General features: G+C 44.2%; 1 protein-coding gene across 1 annotated transcript; it reads right to left on the bottom strand.

The window, feature by feature from the left end:
• Window positions 1-168: 168 nt before the first annotated feature.
• Window positions 169-26,100, bottom strand: FGF9 (fibroblast growth factor 9). The gene is made up of 3 exons (XM_062514664.1): window positions 25,824-26,100; window positions 19,240-19,343; window positions 169-414 (listed from the first exon to the last, which is right to left on the bottom strand). The coding sequence occupies exons 1-3, from the start codon at window positions 26,098-26,100 to the stop codon at window positions 169-171; spliced, it is 627 nt and encodes a 208-aa protein (XP_062370648.1).
• Between the last annotated feature and the right edge of the window lie 1,402 nt (window positions 26,101-27,502).

Raw genomic sequence — 27,502 nt, 5'->3', positions numbered from 1 at the left:
AGAACAAAATCAGCATGTTCCATCCAAGCCTCCATCATACATTATGCATGCGACAAAGTTTGGCAACAGTGGAGCTGATGTGATGACACAGCTAATCAATAAGAACCCACCGCATGAAACCTTTATAGTGGTTACTTTTTAAGGGCTCAAGTGAATGAATTGTCTTTGTCAACTTTGGCTTAAAATATCCTTATATAGTTCTGGTACTTTCTCAGGGTCCACTGGTCTAGGTAAAAAATGCGTAAATTTTTGATGCCGTTTAGTCCTAGTCCCTTCTCGTGGAGTCCCATCTTTATTTAACGCAACATAGTATCGTCTTCCAGTGTCCACATGTTTATATAGATTTGATGAATATGTGTTATACCAGTTTTCTTCAAATTGCTCTCTGAATACACACTCCTGGGTTAATTTTTCCTGTGGAAAGAAAAGAAACAGCAGTAAGGAGACAGCCACTAAAATAAGCTCCTTCTTAAAGAATTACTATTTTAATAGCTTGAAACTGGTACTTCTTAAAGAATTACTATTGTAGTGGCATGAAACTGGTATCTCCTTGCTATATTGCAGAATAAACTATTTCAATACTCCCAGTTTTAGCTATATACAGCTGTATTGCTGGGTGTTTCAGGAGACAGTCAGAAGGGTAGATAACCCTACGTGAAGCAAAAATTACTCTCATTGCCTCATTGCCCAAATCAATACAGCAACAACAAAGATGAAAACAGATATTTTAATTTCTGATAGCTCCCAAGCAGTTCACAAGATTTTGCTGGACTTCTATAACTAATTGTTTCACTGGTAAGTGCAGGTATTCAAACAAACAGATATAAATAAAAGAAACTAGAACCAGTGTGCAGGGCTGTAATAAAATTTACAGTCTTAAAATCTCTATGCTGTTTCAATGCATGGAGGACTTGATGCATTTTACTAATTTAAAAACATGTGATTTGCTACCCTTCATTTGATGTATTATCTGTACCACAAAGCCACAGCCCAATAGAGCTTCAAACAGGAACATGAAACCTGTGTGCTGAGATGAAGTAGGCACGGAAAAGCCCTGCAGGTTTGCATTATCAGGGTGGACCTTGTGTCCCATCCCACTGAGGACAGGATGCACTGAGGGTATCAGTCATTCATCAGATCCCCTGCCACCACAGAATCCACTCCTTCCAATTGACTCACTTCTTCAGTCTGTGTGTTGCCTTCCACATCCTTAAGATTGCTTAAAATTTCTTTTAAAAATTTGCTTGATAGAGTGCTTAAAGCGCAGTCACCTGATAACCAGATTCATTTTAGGAAGGACACATGCAAATTACTGAGCAAGAACACTGGAAAAGAAGGTGGTGAGCTGTAGCATGGGAGAGCTGATGGAAAGCTGGGAAAAATAAGCCTGAAAATAGTCTTTTCACCGGGCACAAGAAAAAAAAAACAGAGATAATTCAATGTACTTTTCCATAACAAGTTTTCATTTCAGTAGCACTCACATCAACCACACCCAGCTTCCAGCTGAGGATCAGTTTCTAGTTATTATAAAGCTCCATACAATGCATGTATTTTACAGACATTAAATCTTAAAACAATCCTTTCAGATAGGAGCACAGAGAAGGGAAAACACTTACCAAGGCCCAGATGCAGCAAAGTGTGTATGGCACCTAAGCCATAAACTTGTGCCTGAACACAACTAAGGAGCCACAGCCCAAGAAACCACCTGCCACGACTTAACCCAGGAGCTTCCCAAAGTCTGCCATCACCAGAGCCTGCAGTTTCCCTGAAGCTGCAGGTGCCTTTGGGGCCACCTCTGCTGCTTGAGGCTCAGGTCCCAACCCTTTCCCAAACCAGTGTGCTTCAGCCCAGATGTTTCACTGCTGCTTAGAGTGGCAATTCCAGGGTAGTCCACGGGGGCTGGGGACCAGCCAGGTGCAAAGAGCTGTACACACCTTTGAGAAGCCACCCATGAACTATCCCTTGTGGGGGAAACAAATCCCATGCAAATGGGGGAAGGGAGCCAACATCCCTCTGCACCTGTACAAACTGGGTACTGATCTGCAAAGACAGAGTCCACCTCAGGCCCTCCCAAGCACTTCAAGGTTTGGCATTTGGAGGGCTCCTCTAAATTAAATTTGTGGCAACTCCAGTAGGCAAGAAAGGCAGCAAGTAAGCTGCTCCTCGCTTCCCCTTTAATGGGCACTGGATACCTCATTACCACTCAGGAAAGAGAAACCCCAGACAGAACTTAGTTTCACATGTTCAGCACCTGAAAATTCACTATGGCAGTGACCGTATCCCTTTGTGGATGTGGCAGCTTTTTTTTAGAGTAATTTCTGACTATGACATTTTTAGTTCCAAGTAGTTCAAACACAGCAATAGTCTATGCTGGTTATAGGCAAAAGACACACAAATCTGTTCACATTAAACCCTTATCTGTGGGCCATACCCTGCAACCTCCTATTGATAATTGCCTCTATGTCCTTTGCCAGCTTGAAACCGCAGCCGCATTGAGCATCACTGGACCAGCAGCAGCTGCCAGTTACACCCATTGCAGTACTCCTCCTTGCACAGCCTCAGAAGTACGAACTATTATAAAAGGTATTCAGCTGCAAAGAAGATTATCTTTAAGTATTGATTTCATTAGTGTTTTATTTTGCATGTTTAAAGTCATCTGTGTTTGTTTTAAGGCAGAATCAGATGCTAAGGGGTACTATATACTGGGCTTATGTAAGTCCATGGGGAAAGAGAAACTAATTCAAATTGTTTTCCTGCTCTCAGAAGGCAATAGGATCACATGACAAGCACTGCAGAAGAACTCCCTGCTAAAAATAGCAGCATTTTAGGAAGATATTTCAGTCCTGTCGAGAATTCATTAATTATTCACTTCATCTGCATTTTTTTTTAGCATCATCATAAATTTCTATCTTTGCAAGAACTATTTCCCCATGCCCTGAAGGAGAAACTTTAAAATAGTCTCTCTTTATCTGGCAGGTTTGATGGCTCATGACAGTGCTGTGGTACACGTAACTAGCAGACCCTGAATCAGGGGGTTTGTGCTGTACTGCACTCTGGATGAGTGAAATGGATTTCAAGCTCATAAATTCAATCTTCATTTTACAAGCTTATCCTATTTTAACTTTCTATTCAGTTATAACACAGCTACATCTCTTTTGTTCTTCTTCAAAATTCTCAGAAATTCATGTACAAACATGAGGAAAATAGTTCAACATGAACATGACAGAGCAATCAGGATGTGGGATCAGAGAGGTAGGTACATCAACAATCACCCTTTAGAAGAAATTGAATAATTTCTTTACACAGCCAAATCTTTTCCTTTCAGGAGACTTAGAAATTCTGGTGTGGTCAGACACCGTTAGAGTAAATCAGTGTTTGTGACTTTGGATCAGATCCTGTAAGTAATGTAGGACACTAAAATCCCATCATATCCTTCTCCCCATGGCTGGGGAAATTCTTACAATAACATCTCATCTAGTACAAGAGAGGCAGAAATAAACATCCAGCAGGATAGTAATTTATGTAGAATCACAGAATACTTTGGGTTGGAAAGGATCTTTAAGATCATTGAGTCCAACCATTAGCCTAACACTGCTGAGCCTACCCCTAAACCATATACCACCCCAGCCTTAGATAACATTAATCCCTTATGCTCACATTTTAAGTATGCATGTCATTATTCCAGCTAGAAATGAGCAAAACACAGGCTGGTCCATGCTGCCAACACCACCCTCTTGTCTCATCATCTTAGGAAGGGAAAGTCTTGCTGAAAACCAACTCTCTCAGCATGGAAAGGATATGGTGTTTCCTGATCACATTTCTCCTTCTGGTTATGACTTTTAGAAAGTCCCTCTATGCACATTTGAAGAGCAAGATTTAGCCCTACAATACAGCAATTTTTGCATACTTTTATTCCAGCAACTCACTTCTCTATCAGTTTTCCAGTGCAAATATTTCCTTGCACTGTACTTAAAGTTGCTGGACATCTTTCTTGAAAGCTGACACAAATACCAAACATGCCCAACTGGAACAACTATGGAAAGTAACCTGCATTCCTCTGAAAGGGGAGGCTGCCTGCCTTGCTCAAATCATTTAATTCAGGGCCAAATAAGGAGGTGACCTCAAAATTATATAAATCAGATGTTGCACCACATTCCACATGTTTTCTGTGAGAGCTGTTCATAAAGTATTCAACTACAAAGTGATTGATTTTCATTTTGCTACATTTCCACACTTTACCTGTTTGGTTTTTTAACCTGTGATTTAACTCTGAATGTTCAAATAACTGAATTGTATGTACAAAGATGCACATATCACAAAGAAAAAACCCCCAGAAATACTTAATTCAGAAAACTGATAATGGCTGGTCAGTGTTAGCAAGCCCAGGACCCTTTTCCCTTTCTCCATTCTCCACCACCTAACAAGGGAAGAAAATAATTATCTTATCTTATTTCCAGGCAGATTGATTAAAAATCAGATTCTAAATTAACAAAGTGCATGGTTACAGGCATCATTACAGGCATCACAATGAAAGTTCTATTTGCTTGTTTTAAAACAGCTAACCATATGAAGTAGTTAATTGTAAATAAGTAGAAACATGTAAAACACATGTACATTGCTCAGAGAATGTTTAAGAATGCAAGACATTTGTGTTGCTTGGTAGTTGAAAGAACAGTACAGGGTCCTGTATAAAACACATCAATACTCTTTCTTTCTTTCTTTCTTTCTTTCTTTCTTTCTCTCTTTCTCTATTTCTTTCTCTCTTTCTTTCTTTCTTTTTCTCTTTCTCTATTTCTTTCTTTCTCTCTTTCTTTCTTTCTTTTTCTCTTTCTCTATTTCTTTCTTTCTCTCTTTCTTTCTTTCTTTTTCTCTTTCTCTATTTCTTTCTTTCTCTCTTTCTTTCTTTCTTTTTCTCTTTCTCTATTTCTTTCTTTCTCTCTTTCTTTCTTGCTTTCTCTCTTTCTTTCTTTCTCTCTTTCTTTCTTGCTTTCTCTCTTTCTTTCTTTCTCTCTTTCTTTCTCTCTTTCTTTCTTTCTTATAACCCTATGGAGCTAAAACTCCTATGTATTTTGTAACCTGACAAAAGAAAGCCTCTTCAGACCATCATGCCTAAAAACCCAGCAAGTACCTTTTTACACCAAGCAAACTATTCTGCTCTATGTCATGTATAGTTTTCCCTTTTGCAAACTGCTACACTGATCCAGCAGAGACAAGAAAACACCTAATCCAGAAGTCCAAACAACTATTAACAAGAAATATATCTGATGTAGTCAACACTTCCTACATACCTGCTGCACACTAACACATTGTTAATCCACCCTGTTTTAATAAAAGTCATGTTTATATATATAATCTCCTGAGTAATTTCATGCAAATCCCTCATTATGACTCCATGGCATTACTAAAAACTGCATATGTAGTGAAGGGAAACAAAGAAAAGCCCTATTCTCCTCCGGAGCAGTTTGCTTTGCTGTTCTGCCTACCAACACACACATTTTACATGCCATTGGCCCTTCCCATGCTGTAATGCAAACAGCCTCTAGAACATACTATGTTCAGCTAATAATTAACACTCATCCAGAGCTGTAATAAATAAAGGTCTAGTTTAGCATTTGCTGTGGTGTTTTCTGTACTCTCATGCTAAGTCTGTTAGTTTCTGGCTGGGTGAACTACCTCCAGCCACAATGAGAAGCCAAATACCAGTGTCCAAGCAGCACCACTTTCTTTTCCAAATTAGACCACAGTGTGAGTCAAGCCCTGCACACTCTGTGTCTCACTTGGTGAGTGTCACAGAGCTTTCTTTGATGAGTTTCTCCAGGCAGCCTCTTTTCAGAATGCTTTGTTTGATAATTTGACAGAACATTAAAAAAAAAAAAGTTGGGGGGGTGGGGGAAGGCTGCCAAGAGGACTAGCTGATTGGTTTTTTGTGTTTGTGTCAGTAGTTCTCCAAAAGTCTTTTAGACAGACAGCAGGAAACCCTTCAGGGCCAGAGGAGGGACAAGAAAACGGGCACCAATGCTGCCAGTCATAGAACATTTCATATTCCATAGCACATTAAATAAGATGAGAGAAATCAGGCAAGGTGTCCCTGGAAAAACCACAGCTAGGCAACTGCATTCTCCCTACCTGAGGTCACCTTGTATCTCACAGATCCAGCATCCATCTTACTTTCTTCCCCTAAACCTCTTAGTTATGTTGTATAAAGTTTTTATTTTACACCAATCCCTACTTACAAAATAAAAATCAAGTGTGACTGTTCTGTGCTGCTGCTACGCAGCAGTTATGACGTCGCTTAAAGATTAGCATCTTTCAAAAGATTGGCATCTTTTATAAAAAGCTTGTAAAGATCCCAAGGCCCTTGAACCCTTTGGGATCATGATTGCCAAAAGCCACAATACCTACATAGATGCAGACACCCTGGTACTTCCATGCCCTGATGCAGACAACAGAAAAGTAGCACTTCCCAAACAAAGTAAGCAGACTCCAGCACCGACAGTAGAAATCCCAGGACACTGTCAGCACAGGAGGGATTTCAGTGCTTCACCTCTTTGCCCCGTTGCTGCTCCTCTCCCATTCCCTTTCTCTGTACACTATCAAGAACCTTCTCTGGAGAGACCAGGCTGGCACAGAGCACCATGCTACCCCAGGGCTGTTTACAGAGCTCTTCTGATGTGAGCTGCAGGAGGATGAGGTGCCAATTAGAACTCCATCCATTTTTGCTACTGCCAGCTCCTCAGCTCTTGGTTTTACTGATATCCTCTCCTGTGAGATTTCAAGTTTGCAGCATCTGTCAAGCTTTAAGCATGCCCTCCCTGGACATGAAATCATTATGGGATGAGCAACCCCACTGTGCCTGAGGAGAGGCTGCCCATCAACAGCTATGCTTCCAGTTCATAAAGGCTCAGTTTATATCTGCTCAGCCAAGCACATGAGATGAAAACTCATTTTCACCTAAATACCCAAGATCTGCTCGTAATGCTGCTGGAAGTCTTGACAAAATTCCAGGGGCAGATCTTAGGCTACATAAACTGTCACAGTGTCTTTTCTCTGGAAGCTGATGAGCTTCCTTCTCCACACCACAACGGAACAGGACCAGGACAAAGTCGACTCTTAGAAAACAAATAAACAAGCAGATCTGTTCCCCTCCCTTCCACGCCAGCAGGACCAGGCCCACACTGTATCATTTACTAGTCACACTTCTGACCTCTATTTTATTTTTGATTCCCTTGGCACAATAAAGAACTGCAGTCATCAATGTTATCTCAGCATCTAATTCATAACGCTTGGCTGAACCCCTCCAAGAATCAGAAAGCAAGGTGGTATGCAATTTGATACAGGGGTCAGAGCCAATTTTTGAAGAATATGGGAGAAGGGTTTCCCGTCAGCTTAAATGGAACATAGCTCAGCCTTGCAATGATAAAAAGGCAACAAATATTTTAAGACATTAAAAGAACCATTTCAGGCACGCTCAGATTTACTGAAAGCTGTAACTTGACCTCCCCCAGCTCCCCACTCCACAAATTCTCTTCTATCAAAAGACAACCTGTATGTTAAAGCAGAGCTGCCACTCTACAGCTGCACACTCTTTAGCCTGAATACCAGTTAAGGTTTTGACCAGACAGAGATTTTTAAATAAAACATGCTTTCCTTAAATCCGACTAAGATGGAACAAAGTGTTTTGTCAGTATTGTTTGCCTTGTTTTGTGGTTCTCTAAGCAAAGAACACAGGCTTAAAGGAAAGATAGACCTCATTCAGCAGAAAGTGCTGCTTAAGTGAACTAAATTCACATGCTGAAAAACATTGTAAAGTGAGGGATAAAAAGTACTTAATCCGCATGAGCCTCTATATTCAGTGAGTACCCCACAAAATGGATTTATCCACCATTAAAGAAGTACATAATCTTTCAGCTAGCTGGTGCCATCATAAAAAGAGCAGAATGCTCAGGATCTTTCAAGAAACACTTAGCCACGGGGACTAAATAATTATTATTCATATGTAGTGATATATATGCACACTATAAAAGTAATTAATGTTTTATTCTTTCAGCAAGATGATTTGGTCAAGGACTGATGAATAAGAGTCTGTCTCTATATTTTGCTGCTAATTTTATGCAAAGCTACCAGCTAGGTACTAGCTCAGAGGACAATTACTGTTCACATTGTCATTCTGGAAGGGGAACATCAAACAAACACAGCATCACAAGCTATCACATTTTGGAAAGATCATCACTGAAATGCCACATATCCACTGGGGTCTTGAAAATCAACAAGCTTCACAAAGAAATTTCAAAAACTACATGCTTTGGTGAGCACTACAAAAAAGGATTGGCAAACTATGATCTTTACCTAGCAGGCCTCAATTAGTTATTCAGTCTAAATTTTTAAAAATTAATTGTTTTAATTTCCCACCTTTTTGGGATGGGAAAGAAAACCAGCATTTCAAAGAGTTGCTGCTGAGGAAAAGATGTCACACTTCCCTTTTCAGACAGCAGTGTCCCCTTACTTGGCAAACACTTCTCATAAAGAATCTCTCCAGGGATGACTTTTTGGACACTGCCCCCATTCCTTTTCCTAGGGGTAATCCCACCACAAAGTCATGGATTTAATTACACAATTTTAGTATCTCACTTTCTGAGTAGAATAAAGAGTATTTCCTTAATATTTCTCAGAAAATCCACACATCTTTGGTGTTGCTATGCCACGACTTATGCTGACAGCGACACCGCTGACCCAGTCTTTGGGAAATGCTGGAGGAAATCAGGTGGCTCTGCTCCTTCACAAGACCCCTACTCCTCACATGCACACCAGTGGGCCTGTCATTCAATGGGTAAAACTTCAGTCATGAAGTTAATTTCAGCTTTGATGAAATAAGTTGTTATTCTGAGTGAAAAACCCAAAAGATATATAGTAACCACTTCAACAGAGCTAGTAGCTGAAGAGCTCAAAGACGAGGTTGTTGGTCTCCCCGGTACCTGCAAATATGGATCTTCCAAAGAAATCAGATTTTTAAAGTTAAATATATTGCTATTTTGCTTAAACTTTACAGCATTTGTATATTCGAAAATGAATCAAAATATTTTGCTGAAGTCTTCTCCAATAACTTTCCTACTCTGAGTTCAGATTATACACCATATGATGTCCTAACGAAGGCATCAGCATGACAAAATCCCCCTTGTTATGAAAAAGTAAGACTAAATGTTAGAAGATTGCCTCTAGATTGTAGACTCTCATAGGCAGGAATCCTGTCTAGATTTAGGTTTTTAAAATGATGAATACAATACAGCTCTTATCTTGACTGGGATCTGCTGACACAACCATAAAATTAATTGGTGGTTTCACAGGAGCAGGTTCAATCCTGATTCTGTTGAAGGCAATGGTATTTAAACCATAATAGAATCAAGTCAAAATATCTCTTGAGTCACAATTGCCTCTACAATTGGGTTAAATTTGAAGAGCCAAGTTTAGCAGATTAAAGATGCACAGCCTGGGTCAGACCTCAAAAGAATGCAGCATGCACACTAGAACACAAGTTTTACATCAGCAGCAGCCAGTGGAACACAAATATAAAATCTTATCTTCAAATCAAAATTAGCTGCAGATATCTGCCAGTATAAAAGGAATGAAAAGGAAACAAAAGGGCTTTATAGAAGGGGAAAATATGGATTTGCAGTGTAACAAGCTTTTTCTTCTTGAGCTTTTTGAATGCGACACAAATGAACCACATTACCACACATCACCAAATCAGCCTAAGCACATTCAAACTGCAAAGCAAATCTCAACCTAGTCAAAATCCCTAATGAAGTCCCCACGGGGCAGACTTTTTCTACTCTGTCTTTGAAAATTATGAATGGCAAAGTGGGAGAGAGTGCCACGTTCACATCCCACTGGCTCCTGAATCAGAAACAGAGCACATCAGATCTTTATCTGATGCAGTGAATAATCCCCAAGCACATCTCAGTGTGTCACTGCTGCTGATGCTTTTAGCATGTCACTTCAACACAGTATTCTCAGATCAACGAAAGACACTGAACTTTTTCACACCTCTGTATGGTTACACAGCTGGCTCCAGAAACTCTCAGGGCTGCAGTGAGAGGGAGCTACACAACTGCAAAGAATCTGAAGATGTCCCACTCTTGATTGCTGGGTATGATTTGGGTTTGCAATGCAGTTAAGCCACTTTAGCAACTCCCTCCTGTTGAAAGCATGGTGCTCAACCCTTCAACCATCCCACACTGCACCTGATTCTCCCACTGAGCCCTAGTGCTTGCCCAAACAGGCAGCAAGCCAGTTCAGGAGGCTGAGCATTTTTCCTGGGGCTTTATATCCCTAAACTGATCTCCTGACAGGTCAGATGAGTGCCAGTGTTGGAGGATGGAAGAAAGCAGAAGCATGCAGCACTAGCAGCGAAACAGAACTGCCCTTTCTAGAAGGGGCTTCCTGCAAGGTCACACTGGTTGCCTCCTCAAGTAGCACTTCTAGTTTCCTGTTTCCATGAGAACACGAAATTTCAGACACCTTTAGTTAGGGGAAAAGCAAATCATTAAACTAAGGTTTTAGTAGGATCTTACTTTACCAAAGCTTAGCTTTATATATATATATATATATATATATATATATATATACAGGGAAGCATGAGTAACTTCTGTATAAATTATGTGTGTGTGTGTACGTGTGTGTGTGTTTGTCTATATATATACATACACACATATACACACACACACACAATTTATATAGAAGTTACTCATGCTTTTCTGTCCCAGGCATGTAGTGAGAATCTAAGATCAACATGGAAATGCAGACCAAGGCAAGGAAATCACTGAGGGTTTTCTCACACAAAAATTTATCTTGAGGCCTAGCAAGCATTTGAAATTATGTCCTCTGAGGAAGACCATAGACTTGAGGAAAAGTGTAGTATGTACCTCACAGAACACTACTAGTAAGTGTCCTTCTTTGGTGACAGTCTTATAGTCTATAAAATTCAGATTTCAGAAAGGCTGAAGCCATAGTTTTAAAACAACCACAATAGCTGCAGTTTCTCACAAAGCTTTCTCCCGTATTGCCTGTGTCAAGTGTACTGACCTATCAGTTTTTCCTACAACAGTACCTGCATCTCAAAATACCTTTTTTTTTTTTTCTAGAGTCCTTCCTACCTTGCTGAGCAGATTGCAGTTTCTGCCTTATTCCCCATGCTGGTACTTGTGAGGAACACCATTTAACAGTACCCAGCTTTCAGCAAAATTGCCCATCCAAATTCTAAGAGGGGTTATCTGCAAGGGTGAAGTAGATGAGGTAACTCAAGTATATGGACTTTTCTCAGACCTATATCCCCCACAAAGAAAATGTCCACAGTCACAAAGCTGTTTCCTACAGTACAGTGCAGAGAAAGCATTTCTGTCTCATCTCCACCTCCCTGCAAAAACCCTTCTGACCAGCTCAAAATCCCATTTCCTCACAGCCTGAATCTTCCTTATTATGCAGCCTAAGCTTTCTTGCGATCCATTCAAATCAATTCATTCTATTTCAAGGGCTTTTTTTCCTCCCTGGTGTTATACCTCAAAATATTTACAGAGAGCAAGAACATACCCTCTCAGTTTTCATTCTGCAGGCAAAGTCAGTCAAGGTCTTTAGTCTAACATTTGATAGTCTTTTCATGCCTCTGATCATCCCAGTATATCCTTCCTGAAACCTGTTTTGGTTACAATTCATCTTCTTTAACACAGTGACCAACTGCATTTTGCATTTAGACTGGATCCTCCTAGTGTTGTATGGAGTGGCACTGATAGAGCTCTCCCTAAGCCTCACGTGTAAACATTTTAGGCACTTTAGGTCACCAAGGCCTTTCTGTGAGGTTGCCTCCTGTGGTGGAAATACTTCCCAGCTTTGCAAAAAATTGCAGTAACACACCACTACCTTCTCATGACAAGATGTTTAATGTCCCTAATAAAACCAGGGAATAAAATCAGTACAGGGACCAAGTCATAAAAACTCCACTAATAGCTTCACTCCAGTCTAATACCTTTCAGCACTCTGCATCACTGTCTTCTCTTCAGAGTTTTCATCATTTATCATACAAGTCTTCTACTAATACTCATTCTACACACTGTAAAAAATACTCTCTTCTGTAGGTCATGCCTAACACAGCCATTCAGATTAGCAAAATTTTCCATTTCTAAGAAAAGATACTCCTACCAAAAATAAAATACTGCACTTTCCTGAAATTATCATGCTTCAGTAAACTCATCATGCATGTACTTCCAGGTCCTCCTCTATTCTTTCATTTAAAAGGATGTTCCTAATGTCCCAAGCACATCCCAAGCCACACTGATAGCCCTCCAGCCAAACACAAACCACACAGCCCAAGGCAGACACACACTAGAGGCTGGAAAACACCTGCATTGCCTCAGAGGGAAGCAAACACTCCCTCACCCAGGGTTTGCTCCCACCTTTGTGCTGCACCTTCCAGTGACCTGGGAGGGAACCACTGTGACTGAAGCCCTTTTGCTTGGCCAGATGTGTTTTCCAGTTTCCTGCTTCGATTCCCCAGGCAGCAAAGAAACACTTGGGCCAGCAAAAGAACTCATCTTTTGATGGATGGCTGGAGAAAAAATAGCCACTTCTTTCAGCAGCAGTATTGGCTGTCCCTTCTCCCTTTGTTCATCCCACAACAGGGAGCTTCCCAGACCCATGTTATCACCCAAAGGAGTTTATCAGAAACAGGGCTAGCCCAGTTAGCATCCACATTCAGACTGTATTGCATTTACACTCCCACCTGGATGCACTGCGTGTGTTGCGTTGGTGTGGAAAGGCTTATGTTCCTTTTCCAGGTATATAGCTTAAAAACTTTTCACCTTATAAAAGTTTGAATACACATTTCAGGGCCCAAATCAGCTTTATTGCAGCAATTTCCATTTTATCCCCATGCTTCTACATCTCTAAGACACAAACTTTTCTGCAACCTGCCCTTGTCCCATTCTCTGCAGACCCTCTGCCAAGCGCTCACAATCTTCAAATCCTTATATGCAGTTTCACCCTTGCTGGGATACCATTTCCACAGGATTTCTACATCTCTGACAAAGTTACAAGTTTCCTTCACATTCAGATCCATAATCACCCTTTTGAACTGGGCCTCTTCAGAGTTTGCCCATCAAATTAACTACAGGCCTGCTTCTTGCAGTCTCCTGATTAAAGCAGATTTACCCAGGGAGACACGAGTCACTGTCATCAGTAAAAGACATAATTGGGTTTTCTGATCATGGCTGTGTCAGGTTTTCCTGAGCAAAGCTACTCATACAGAAAGCCTGACCATTCCTTGCAAGTCAGCTGCCAAAGGAATCACACTTTGTCTCTCCATTGATACAATTTACAAGAAGGCGCTTTATTACTGTAAATAATAATAATAATAATAATAATAATAATAATTATAATAATAATAATAACAGAAGCAGAAGGGCATTAAACCAGGTGCCACAGTCATTATCCCTCCTGGGATTTGACCACGCTCAGTCTATAAGTCTCTGCCTTCACTCAAGGAAATTGATTTTAATTCTTCTTCCAAAAATTGTGCACAGAAACTGTCCTGCTTCCAGGCTCACTTCAACCATGGAACCTGGACACTGAGACCAGATAATTCTGATTGTTACTTAAAAAAAATCAATCTGAAACATATGGAATAATTTTAGATCAGAGATATTTAAAAGGAAAGTCTGATGGTACTGGAGGACAATTTATATATTTATCCAGTTCTTAGCTACCTGTAGTAATTATATACTTGGCCCAAATGCTGTTACCAACATGCACTTCAATCTGCTTTTTTCTTCATGTTTCTGTGCACCTTGACCTACCATTTGAAGGGCTGAACAGTTCCCTTCCTTTATTTGCACAGGAACATAAAAGATATTTTTAGAATGCAGCCAAGGAAATCTTTGCACCAAGTAGTTTTTAGTAAACTATGACAAATTGTCCCTTTTTTGTCAGAAAAATTTCTGTTCGCCAGTATTTGCAGCTTCATAGCCCTTCCACGACTGTGGGGACACAAACAAAAGCATAAAACACTGCAGGTGCAGCCCTGCTGGGACAATAAAGAAGCATATCGTCACCTCCCTGCACACTTACTGGGAAAACATGTTTCTTCAAGGACAGTACTCTCTCTCTCTCTCTCTCTCCTCCTCCTCCACCCTCTCCCCAGTGTTATAGGAGCAAAAGGCAAGTTTAGTCTCCCAGATCAAGCTTTCAGTTCACTTTTTGAAGGACAGCAATTTATGACCCTGTTAAAAGCGTTCCTACATCTCACCTTGCAGCACACACCCTGTAAGTCTGCAACCCAGAGGTTAGAGCTTCCCTCCCTGGCTCCTGATCTGGGCTCCTCAGCTCTGTCCCAGCTGCTCTGTGAGTAAATGAAGTTTTTCTCTGTATGCTTCCTGAGATCTCCTTCCAAGCACTCTTTCCCCCTTCCTCAAGAGCTCCAGCATCTCCACTCCAGCCTTCCTCTCCCTACCTGCAAAGCTTTCCTGGTAGATGCTCCAGATCTTCCAACTAGCAATATTCCCCCTGAGCACCCGACCTGAGCTGTCTTTTGCCAAGGGTGCAAGGAGCAGTGGAGGCATCAACACCTCACAGAATGGTTTGGGTTGAAAAGGACCCATAAATCTCATTTAATCCAACCCCACTGCAACGCGCATCTTCAACTACATCAGGTTGCTCAGAGCCCTGTTCAACCTGATTTTGAATATTTTTAGTAATGGGGCATCTACAGCATCTCTTGGCAACCTGCCCCTGTGCCTTATCATACCCACCACTAAAAGCTTTTTTCTTTGCATCCAGTCTGAGAAGAGGAATGGGGCAGTTGCATGTCTGTGGGAAATCAGTGAGGTGGGGATGGCCAGCAGTCAGATGCAGCACAGATCTCTATTGCAGGAAAGCCCAGGACAGCTAGGGCAGCTGAGGCAAGGGTGTCCCAGGTTCCTGCTTGGTCTGTGCTTGCCATAGCACAGAACTCCCTCAGAGGACAGCCTGCAGTGGGAATGATGGGCACCCCACAGTGTGAGGACACATCACGGCCTGCCACACAGGTGGCAGCTGTTAATATCCCCAAGGGCAGCGTGACAATGGGGACAGCCCACAAAAGTATGAAGGTTGTGGGACTGATCAGAAAGACCTCCCTCCCTCCCTCCATGGGATGGCCCTGAGGAACACAGCTAAGACTCATTTGCTAATGTTCTTGCCAGACATGTTGGCAAGAGCTGTTTGGCACTTGAGAAGGAAAAGGTCTTCATGTCTTAACACCCTTTGGGTCCTATCTGTAGTTTGCATTTTTCCTCCTTTCCAGTGACAAGCACTGTAGCTGCTGTGAAACATGATGAGTCATAGCTGCAGGCTGCCAGGGAAAGGCAAGGTAAAGGGAAAGCAGGGACAGATGAGACAGGAGGAAAAGCTGCTGTCACAAACCAGTCTCTGAGTCATTGTTACATAGCTGCCACTGGTTTCTCTGCAGCACCACGTGTATGTATTTTCAGCTTTCCCTGGCTAAATCCATGGCATGAGGAAGAATTTGGGAACAGCCACATTATGTTACACATCTGCCTGAAAGCAGCATGAGAGGCACTGTGCTCTCCTGACCAGAAAATGCAGCAGGAACTGCTCCCTGTGCTAATGGGGAGGTGGGGAGAGTTTGTCAGGCAGCTAATCTATGAGGAAAGAAGAATTTTGAGAAGGCCAAGAGGAATGTGGCTGGACCAAGATATGCTGAAACTGCCTTTACTGTTATCTTTCATGAAAACTGGCAGCAATAACCCACCCTGGCTGCTCTGCTTTGCCATATGTCCCATCTCCAGTGGCACCACAATTATGCTGGGAAAAAATCTTCCTGTGTCAAATGTTTCAAACACAAATATAGAAGGATAGAAGTCTTTTAGGTCACTGATTTGGTTCATGACTAATGTATTTTTCATGCAGTAATTAGAATATAAATATGATAGTGTCAGACACAGGGCACCTATTCCAATAGTGTCAAATACTGAGTGCCTCACAAGCTGTGAATCTAAGCACCTACTTAGATCCACAATGCTGATGTAGAGCAAGACCAAGTATTTCTTAGGCTGCTACTCAGTTGTGTGTGGGTTTCCCATCTTAGGAAACACAGCCACAGTGTCATAAGTGTACCTGGCTCCATGACAAAGCTGATGCTATTCACAGCCCTTAGAGAAGAAACCAAGACAGAGGGATACACCTCGTAGCACAGCAGCACAAGCACAGCTTACTGGTGCTACAGCTAAAGAGATTGCTCTGCTTAATGCTGGTGAAAAACTGATTTAGGTTTTTCACAGTCTACCACATCTCAGTCTCAAAACTAACATTTAACCTGATCTTCCACTTTGCCAGAGAGATAATTCTGTGCTAGATTGTGCCTTGCTTCTGGTTCAAGCTGCAAATTTATTCCCATCAGAGAACTTCCTTTTCAATTAATTACATTTTTTGACCAAAACCAAAAGCAAAACACTGTCACTTAAAAATGTCCAGCCAATTCCATACAAAAATCTGCTCTGAGGTCTGCTTATCTCAGTGTTTCTAAGAAAGCTGACAGTTGCTGAAATATAGGCACTAGGATTGCTAGTGTTGACAAGTCTTTAAAGCATCATCACACTGAGTAGCCATTAGAGGTTATATTTCATTGGAAGTAATGCAATTCAATTACCATCACTCTTTAGTATGTCCCATCTCTGGAGACTGACAATAAACCGTATCATCCATCAGATTTTAACCTGAACTTCGCATTCTAGCCTCAGAGATTGCCTGTTCTCCATTATGAATGGCTTCATATTTTTAGTGTCATTTCTTAGGAAAAAGACGTTATGCAATTATACTGTACATCCATTTGCCTGTTTGGCTCCCTTTCCTTAACTTGTCAACCAGTTTCAATCAGGAGCCAAAGGTCTTCAAGAAAATTAAGTTCCTATCAGTTTTGCAACTAATTAGAGGCAGGGTAAAGAAAAGAAATCATTTGCACGTCCCACTTGGGAGTGGTGAGCTACGTAATCCCTGCAAACTGGCAGTCTGGTGAGCATGGACAGCTAATACTGTCTCTTTCTCCATACAAGAAACACAAAAGGCTGAGGAATTTGTGCTACTGCAGGGACAGAATGTCAGAGAGACCCATGTCCTGTACTGTGAAACACAACTCCTTAGGAAAGCAGGCTCCTTTAGAACTGCTGTTCATGGAACAACTATTTTATAAATGCGGTGAGCTTACTAATTTACAAAGAATTTCTTGTGCATATTTCTTCAGCAAAAAAATGTCTTGAGTAATTCACTCTGGCAGTCAAACATATTGCAAATACAAAACATAAATTGCTCAGGAAAGTGATGTAACATTTGCTTTCCCAAGTCTATGCATTTAAGCTCTATCAATAACCACATTTCCTGTCTCAGAATATCTGAAATGCAAAGTAACTGATTCACAATGTTTATATGTTCAAACGATTATTCTAACTGATGATTATCAACATTACTGATTCATATTACTGTTGTTGTTCTGCCTTTTTGCTGCCTAACTGAACCTGATGTACTCATGTACTTTGCTAGTTCTTTATTGCATTCATCAGCTGCACAAGGATTGAGACTTACAACAACTTGCTCCTCACAGGCAACTGGTTTACATCTGTCATTGCATCCATTCCTTTTCTCGCTCCTTCTCCACCCTTCCAAACTTCACCTCCTCCATACTGACATTTATGCTAAATCCCTTTTCTTTGGCCTTTCCCAGTCACTGGCCCTCACCATCTCTACCTGTCCCCTTCTCTCATGTCCATCCACTCATCCTCTGTCCCAGGCTTGCCCCTCATTTTACCACCTCTTTTTCTGCCTCCCACATACACTCTTGTTATCTGTATCTTCCTCACCCAGCTTACTCTTTGTTCAGAAGATAATCCTCCTCATCTCTCTCAGACAAAATTTTACTAGAAAGAGATCAGTGAACCTGGACACCCTTATGGAAACACTCCTGCTGGACTTTCCTTGATTCACTTGTTCACACTCCTACATGGATGATATACATGGAAGCTGTACTTCCCTCTTACCCCTTCTGTTTTTCACCTGCCCACTCATCACCATAATCTCATGTTTTCTCCTCCTCTAGCTGCCATTCCCACCCTTTTCCTTGTTACTGCTACTACCCTATGACACAGGTACCTTAAACTACATTTAAAGCCCTTCTCTATAACTTTAACTTATTTTGAGTGTTTCTCTGCAACATTTACACTATCAGTGGACCATTGTAACCTTCTCCTCTGCTTCTAATGAACCCCTGTGAATGCACAGCTTCACTTCAGATACTCGCTTACCCTTCAATCCTGCCATGCTCTTCCTCAAATAGAACTGCTTCTCTAGTCCTTGTAAGCTTTGGAGGTTGATATTATAGTGCTAGAAGAGGTTGCCTTCTACCATCTGGAATCTATCTGCCAAATTTCAGATGAACCTACCCACAATCTACCCAGGGCATGAAGCTGATTGTATATCAGATGCCTCAAATATTCCCAGGTAAGAGCCACGTCATACAGACACACATACACAGTCTCTCCCTGCTCTGCTGGAAGACAGCCCATGCTTCCAAGAACAGTCACCCATCAGCTGCAGGTAGGCTGGCAAATTCCCACATCTGAAATACCAAGTTCTACTCCTCCCGCACACCCGTTACTCACTCCTGCTGCCATCCCTCAGGGAGCACCAGTGAAACTTTCAGGACAAGACCACCAAGCCTCTTGCCTTCATTCCTATATTTTTTATAACTTCTGTCACACTCCTGTTTCTCATTCTCTCATCCACATATGCCACTCTTTCCCACCCCCTCTACCTTATTTTGTCAGTTCCTAGAAAGCTCTCTGCCTACACACAAAAGGAATCCACTTTGTCTTAATTTAGGTTTCTACTGGCAGGAGACATTTACAAATCATATAGCATGTCCTTTAGTCTTCAGTGACCACCTCTGGCCATCAGTCTCTATTGTTTGAATCTAAATTGCCACTCATCTGCATTATTAGTCATTCCCGATTTTGTCACCTTTTCCCTCTCCCACATTCATTATGTCACCCACAGGGTCTTGTTTTGAATTAGACTGCAAGACATTCAGAGCAGAAAGAGTGCTCATACAGCACACACACATAGTGCAATGGGAGCTTGTAGGAGCTAGCAAGAGTTTCCCCCAGAGCATGTAAGGATCAGAAGTGCCCAAGGCTGGCAGGAACTCACCGAGCCATACAGTTCCCCTTTCTCATTCATTCCAAGGTAAAGTCCACTGTCGACTCCTCGGATGCTGACCAAGCCCACTGCTATACTGATAAATTCCAGTATACCTATGAAATGGAGGGAAAAAAAACAATGTACATATTGTTTCCATTGAAAGGTTTTTTTACTGCAGATATGACTTATCCCTGAGTGTCAAGCAGCTATTTTCAAGGCTTTTCCCCATTTTCTGAGTTGTTTGGTAGAAGATGAGGACAAAATTAATATACAATATTTCAAGTACTTTGAGTCTTTGTTAGACTGACACACTGTAGACAGCATTAATGTATCAAATTAAAAGATTGCTCTCAATCTTTCTCATCATTCCTAAACACATATCTTAAGCTCAGTTATACTGGTTTGCACAACAGATAATACATTCAGAGGGAAAAAAAGTTTTTAGATTGCAAAAATTAGCAGAAATGAGGAACCTATGAAACTTGTCTTGCAAAATAAATTCTGAAAAAACACATTTTAATTAGAATTGTGAAATAAAGCAATGTTACACATGGAACCAAAATATCTCCTTTCAGACATCAATGAAGCAGGAATACAGGGAAAGATTTACTCACAGTATGATCTTCCAGAGGCTTGAGAAATGAAAATCCTTAGTATAGTCCGGAGTCATGCATTTCTGTTTAGATAGTAACCATTCTCTCTGATGCATTATTATTTACTCATCTAAAATTCAGACATTAAAACATCCTACACCTAAGTGTCATAGTGTGTACATGATTAAGTTTCCCCATGCACATAACAGCAAGGTTACACAAGGATTTGTTCACTTAAAAATAAGAATACTTTGCAGAGAAGCACTGCTTCTGCAAATCTCCAAGGTTCAGCATCCATGTGCACAGTACAACAAGTATTTGCATCAAGTATTGGCTCATCTGGTTCTGAATGTTTGGGGACTTTCTGGCAGCCTTCCCTGTAAATTGCTTACCTCTTCAGTAAGGCTGTTACTGGCCAAACCTGGCATAAGCCTAGGAATCTTGTGTTTAAAAACTGAAATTTCTTCCTGTCTGGGAGTGTTCATCTAAGACTGTAATGATCTCGCAGGAAGTTATCCTGCAGCATTCAGAAGCAAGCTGCTGTGTTACACTACTTTCTGAGTCACAAAATAAAGTGTGTCCTGCACAGAGTAGCATTTTCAATATATTATGTGAACTTTCATGTCTAAGCACACTATGTAACTATTTTTTAAAGCTTATTGGAAATTATGTGTACACAAAATAATGAAATAACAGTATAGGGTGTGTTGAGCCTCACATGGCCAATAAAAAAGCACTTTTGTGGCTTTTCTTAACAATTAATTTGGCATCTCCCACAAAATAGTTGTGCACTAACCAATAGCAGGCATGAATCACATACATCTAACATAGCTCAAGTTGAAGCCAATAGGGAAAATTTATAGCCAAGCTAATGTAAAGATGAGGAGTATTCCCTGTAAGGGAGTATTGATCATTACCTTATACATTATTCAGCACTACAAACACCACAGTATTACTGTTTTGATAACCATTTTTTCAAGGCCTGGGCATTTTAAATTATTCTCTACATATGCACAAATTAAAAATACTGGGAGGAATTATTTTGCAATTATGCAATTATTTAAGTAATATAAAGCGGCAGCACACCATTTATCTGGTATATGTAGTATCTCAGATACAATTGATCCATTGAAACAATTTTAAAATTCCCATTATATCTGGACATGCAATACTTTCTGATTTCTTAGTAAGGCTTTTTCTCTAAAGCTTTTACCAAAATATCATATTACTTGATACATGTTACCAAGCAATTTTAGCTGAGGCTAAATCTTACATTAAGTGGGTATTAGACTCCACTACAGCTAAATTAGTGAGTCTGGCATTTTTCATATCAGTCCAAAAGTAGTCTTTAACTGCTGCCATAATTTCAAATATTTGGATGCATTCTGCTTAGCGCACCAAAAGAACAAAATAGGCATTGTCACATCCTATCATAAGCACAGAAAATTGATTTAAAGTATTTGGCAAAGAGCATCCATGTATTTCAGAACAAAATAGAGGCTTCTTCATTTGAAATACTCAAAAGCCCACTCACAGCAAGTTTTATGTGCCATATTAAGTCCCTTCAAGAGATTATCTTGGGGGCAAGCATACAGTCTCACAGAAGTCTTATCAGTGTAAGGATTGCATTTGCCCCACAGTTCTGTGCACATTTTCATTATGTAGTTTCTACAATGCACAGATAGTACTTGGAACCTGAACTAGATATTAAAATAGATAATCCTCTTCAAAATGAGGCTATATCAAATGAAAATCAGGACAACTTCAAACTTTGAAAGCTAGGGCGCTATTTACTGCTGAAAATGTGGAAGGGAAGTAGAGGAAATAATTCAGTGCATGGGGTGCTGAATTTCTTCTCACTGAGCATTTTCTTTAATGAAACCAATGCAAAGACCCATTCTTTCACAAGGACAGGGAGAAAGTTTCAGGGAAACTATTTATACCTTACATGTCCAAATCAGCCCTTCACACACCTTCTTCTACATGATCCAACCTCAGACCATGCTGAATAGTGCAGGACGCCAGCCTGACATAAACGCTGGTCCTGCTCTCCTGACACACTCACGGGTGAGAGGAGGTGTGCTGTTCATAAAAGCGAGATTTTAACTTTCATCTATCTTAGCTCTGGTGAAGAGCAGGCCTACAGAAGCATTTTCCCTGGCTTTTAGCTAATGAACACCTCTGCAACTGCACAGCTTTAAGTGGTTGCTGGTTTGCCCTTAGCCTATTTTTTTTTGTCTCTGGCTACACGTTGCCTTTCTTTGTATCAACGGATTGGAGCAGTTTAGCTTTCCCTTAGCACTGCAACAGACCATCATCTACGACAACGAAGACGGCGACCAAGTATCTCTGCCAGCCACCTCTTTGTGCGGCTTCCCGGGGAGGGGGAGCGCTGGGGACCCTCCTCGCTGTCCTCTCCCCGGGCTCCCGCGGAGAGCAGCGGGGCGAGGGAAGCGGGGCCCTTCCTTCGTGGCTAAGAAGCCGCCGGGAGGTCAGCCCAGCGATGGGGCGAGGGAAGGGGCTCCCCCGGGGCCCCCCGTCCCTCCTCATCCCGGCCTCCCGCCCGCCGGCCGAGGCCGCGGTGCGGGGCTGCGCGGAGACGCGCGGGGCTGAGCGCTCCGCCGGGATGCGTCCCGCCTGTCGCAGCTGTCACCACCCCGCCCGCTCCCCCGCGTGATGCCAATTAAAAGACGGGAGCGCAGACAGACACAGCACCCCCAGGCAGCAGGGCCCTGCTTCAGTTTCAGGCTTTCACAGCGCCCTTGCCCGCCCCCTTCCTCATCCCCTCCCTTCTGCAACGCTCAGTAGCGGAGGAGACTGTCGGGCCTGCTCGGCGCCTTTCCCTCCCCCCAAAACCTGGCCCACGATTCCCAGTCCCGGGGACCAGAGCTTTCGCCGCATGCATCACCTTCCCCCTGCCCCGCCCCGCCCCGGCCTGCTGGCTCTCCCCAGAGACAGCACGGGGCGGGGGGCAGGCCCGCCCACCCGCATCCAGCAGCAGAGGGGCGGGCAGCCGCAGGGACCCCCGTCCGGAGCCGCCCCCGCGCCCTCCCGGCGCTGAGCCCGCCCCGCCAGCGCCGCGCCGGAGCGGGCAGGGCGGGCCGGGGAGGCCGGAGGGCGGGCGGCTGCGCGGCTCCCGCAGATGATGAACGCAGCGGTTCCTTGTAGCAGCAGGTCCCGGGGAGCGGAGGTCACCTGCTGACAAGCTTTTTTTTTTTTCCTTTTCCTGCATGCTCCTATTTTTTTAATGCTGTGCATGCAGTACTTGTGCTGACGCACAGAGGCACGCCTCTCCGCTGTTACAGAGTTCCTGAATTTACAATGACTCTACTGTCTAGCCAATGCCCTACGCTAAAGGAGACTGCATCAAAAAAATTTCTTTTGTGACCCGGGAGAGATAAGGCTTTGATCACCTGAGATCACATTACGGGGGGGACCCAGCCGGGTTCTCCCGGGGAGCTTTTCTTTTAGAGATGGACATCTTGCTGCAGGAATTGCGAAATGCCAGGGCTCCCAGAACCGGGCGAGTATAGACACACAATATGGCTCGGTTTATTGTACGCAATAGGCACACATCCAACATAGCATCACAAAAGAATTACTCTTATCTGATGTCTCTCCAGAGGTGTGCGCGGGGAGGGGGATTCCCACAGGGCAGAGCACAGAGAGGAGTTTACGCGCAGCCCCCGGGGTTTTCTCTTTGTCCTCCTCATTCCTGGAGAAAAACTTCCTTCTGACGCGTACCCCCGCATCCACACACGCGCACGCAGGTTCCCCGCACACGCTCGCAGGAGACCATGTGAGCCCGCTCTCCTCAAGGCAGCTCCCGAGTTGGGATGCAGACTTTACAATCACCGAAACTCAAATAGCATCAGCTATTCTGTGACCTTCCGGCAAACCAATGTCACTGCACCGATACAAAAGTACCGAGATTCCCTTCCCTCTCGCAAAGAAGCCAGGCACCCCACGGGTTTGCCGTGCCCGGAGAGAGCAGGGGCATCACCGGCGCGCCGCACAGGGAGAAGAGTTATCACCGAGGCGCGTCACGGTGGGGGGAAGAGGGAGATCAAACCGACAAGGACAAAAAAAAAAAAAAATCTATCTATTTAAAACCAAGGCGCTTCAAGGGGTGGAAGAACTGCCCCTCGGAATTGTCAGCTTCCTACAACTGCGGCTGGAAAGACATTTTTAAAAATAGACGCCACGAATAATGTGGTCACCGCCGCCTTGCGAAGGGAGCAGCTGGCGGCCCTCCTTCGGGGGCGGCGGGGCCCCGCGGGCCGCCGGCCCCCCGCCGCCCCGGCTGCCGGTGCGCTCAGCGCCCTACACCTGCTGCGGCCCCGCTCCGCTCCGCGCCGCCCCCGCCGGCCCCGCGCAGCGCCGCGCCCGCACCGCAGCGGGCAAGGGGAACCTGCGGCGGCGGCTCGGCAGCTACGCACGGCTTCTGCCCGTGCCAAGGAAAACGCCTCGCTGCAACACACCCCCGCCCCACTCCCCTCACTACGCGTCTGCCTTAAACACTTTGCCGCACTTTTTCTCGCCAACAAGCGTGAATGTTGCGCCCCCGGGAGAGCCGCGACGCTGCCCTCACCCCGCAGCCAGCCCCGGAGACCCCGGGCGGGCGGCTTGGGAGGGAGGAAGAGCCTGTAAGCAGCGTGAGAGTGTCAGGGAGCAGCGGATGGAGGGGGATGGAGGATGAACCTGCGACCATGCGAGAGCTTCAGTCTTCTCCTCCCCCGTCCCTCCCTCCCCGCTTCCCTTATGAGCCCTTTAGAGATCGTCTCCTACAACACCGGTATTATCTAAATAGCTTCACAAAGCAATAAAATACAGCTTAGATATCGTTCAACATCTGGCATTAAAATACAAAGAGAGAAAAAAAAATCAACGCAGGACTTTGTTTTTACGACCGAATTTAAGTGCTGTCAGGTTGGTTCACTCACAAGTTAACTCCTTCCAACAGCTGGGAGCGTGGCGAGCTAACCTGGCATATTTTCCGCACCCCTCCTCAAAAAAAAAAAAAAAAAAAGAGAGAGAAAGAAAAGAAAACCCTACAGAATCGGCTCAGCCAGGCTGTTTTAGTCACTTTCATACACTCAATCTGCAGGGCCTTTAACAGACTCCCGGGCAGCCGAGAAGCTCCAGGCCCACTGGACTCGCGTGTGCATGTGCGCGTGTGTGCATGCACAGGGCTTTCTGGAGCGGCAGGGGCCAGCAGCCCTCCAGCCCTTGCTTGCTGACACAAACAGTGTCCCCTGGAAAGGAAGCCCAGGGAATGCTCTTTTCAAATTCGCTGTCAGCCTGACATGCCACACAGCTCGAGAAAGGCAGGTTTTGGCGCAGAATTCCCTGCGTCAGGTTCCGGACCCCACCTGCGCTCCCTCTTTCCCGGGGCGCCTGTCACCGGCACTGCCGCACGGTTGCGGGTGCGGGCTCGGGCGGGCGGAGAGCCCGGCTGCGGATCGGCGTGCGCTGCCGGTAAATCCTCGCCGAGCAGCAAACCAGGCAGGGTGTGCAATTCGGGCAGTTTCTAGGGCAGGTAATCGGCAGAGAAAACGAAAGAAAAGCCCTCGTCAATTTGCGTATAGGACGAGAGCCACTCCCTCCAGGAAACTCGGTGAATTTTAAATTGTGGTAGTTAATGATTAAAAACCCTTTAAACTCGCGAAATCAAATCATACAGCAGAAACGTCCCGAGCAAAAAAATCCACCACCGCCACCACCACCTCCCAGTACGCATCTGCTCTAGAGCAGAACTTGGGGCTACGCAAACATCGCTACCGAACACCCGACGACTTTAGCAGGGGCTCCTGCTCCGCCGCGGTGGTGCCGCTCGTGTAGATCTGCACCCCCGGACACACTCATTTTTTCCCTCGGCGGATCAACCACCAACACAAAACCCCCTTCCCGCCCGCCTCGCACCCCCCACCGTCCCCCCGCCCGCAGTTCTGCCCCATTATTTCATCACATGACCACTAAAGGGTTAAGGATAATACCTACCAAATCTGCTGTGGTCTTGCCTGGTTCCCTGGATAGTACCATTGGGGAAGATTTCTAAATGAAATCCAGTCCTGCAGTATAGCTGCCTCCGCCTGAGGATCCCCTTTAAATGGTCCAAGTCCGTGACCGCAGGCCCCCTGGGTAGCCCACCTGCCTCAGACTGACCCAGGTGGTCACTTAACAAAACCGGACTATCCACCGGCAAAACGGGCACATTCCCAAAGGGTACTGCATCCTGCACACCGAAATAGTTCCCAACTTCACCTAAGGGAGCCATCAGAAGATTCTGCTTTTAGAGAATGAGAATAAACAATAATGATGGTGCCAAACCCAGGAGATATAAGATTAGGTATATTCCACTCCTCTCCCCTCCCTAGCGCAGTTACAGAGAAAATGTTCTTTCTTCAATCCATTAAATGCATAAATAAAAGTAATATTCTGTTTTGACTGGTACAGGTTCAAGGTCAAACCAGTTAGTCTAAGAAACCACCACTTTATACTCACACACTGACATATTTATAAACATATAGATGTGTTTATCTATATAAATGCATATATCCCCAGCTCTTAGCAAGCAATACGGTCTTCAGCCCATCCAACTGTAATAAAGAAAAAAATCCGTAGTTTCTCCATTTGGTTTAAGATAAGAATGACCATAGCAACTTAAATACCTAGGCGTTATAGGGATTTTTTTTTTTAAGATGCACAGGCTACGTCAGGATTTATGGATTCTGACTCCAGAAAGGCATGCGCTGTTTTTACTCTATAACAGACTGCATACATCAGCATGAATCCTGCAAAGGGGGAGGGGGGAAATCTCACGTTGTTGGCTGAGATAAATCCAAAAAAAAAAAAAAAAAGGAAAAAAGAAAAAGGAAAAAAAACTTTTGGCGTCCAAATCTATTATCCAGAATTCTCAGGAGGCTCAGCAGATGTCCACTGGTTTAGGATTATTGACGATCCACAAGCAAAGCAGCAACATACAAGTGCTTGTGTCTTTCTTGGCTGGCTCGAAACAGGTGTTGCTTCTGCAGGGCTCCCTGTGAAATGTTGTACTCCAGCACTGAGCTGCAGCTCTTGACTGTGGATCTCCATCCAGCACGCAGAGTGGCGCAGGAAGAGGCATTGGGCTGGGTTTAAGGTAGTCCTGACTGCTGCTGGAAGGATTCTCCGAGGTCCTAGCGCTCAGCCCTACCTGCTGCAATACCGAGCCGCTTCCAGCGCTCGGCACGGCGCGGAGCGGCTCTTGCCGCTCTGCGGCAGCGCGGCGCTCGCCGGCAAATAAATAAATAAGTGGGCGAAACTTTGGGGGAGGAATAAAGCGACGCGATGCTAAATATACCGCGCCCGCCCGCTGCGGGAAGCGGGCTCCTCGGGAGATGCCCGCAGAGCCCGAGTCCCCCCTGACATTGGCGGGGGGAGCGGGGCGGGCAGCGCCCTGCCCGCCCAGCCCGAGCTCGGCCCGGGGCCCGGCCCCGCCGCAGGGGAGGCGGAGGCGGGCCCGCCCCGCACCGCTCCGCAGCCCGGCCCCGGCCCGCTCTGCCGCAGGTAACCCGGGCTGCCGCTGTCCCGAGCGGGGTTCAAACTCGCTCCGGCGGGCAAACCGGCGGGGCGCAGGAAGTTCGGGAGCTGGAGGGGGGTTGGTGGGGGTCGTTATTGCCCACGCCGCAGTTTTTGCC

The sequence above is a fragment of the Cinclus cinclus genome, chromosome 2, assembly GCF_963662255.1.
Source record: "Cinclus cinclus chromosome 2, bCinCin1.1, whole genome shotgun sequence".
In the NCBI taxonomy this organism is placed as follows: domain Eukaryota; kingdom Metazoa; phylum Chordata; class Aves; order Passeriformes; family Cinclidae; genus Cinclus; species Cinclus cinclus.
This window is presented reverse-complemented; position numbering and strand designations above follow the sequence as displayed.

Coding starts and splice junctions, on each gene's coding strand:
- FGF9 (XM_062514664.1), bottom strand. CDS start 26,100: ATGGCTCCCTTAGGTGAAGTTGGGAACTATTTCGGTGTGCAGGATGCA. Junction 19,344..25,823: donor GCAAGACCACAGCAGATTTG/GTAGGTATTATC, acceptor TCCATTTCATAG/GTATACTGGAATTTATCAGT. Junction 415..19,239: donor AAGGGGAACTGTATGGCTCG/GTGAGTTCCTGC, acceptor TTCTTTCCACAG/GAAAAATTAACCCAGGAGTG.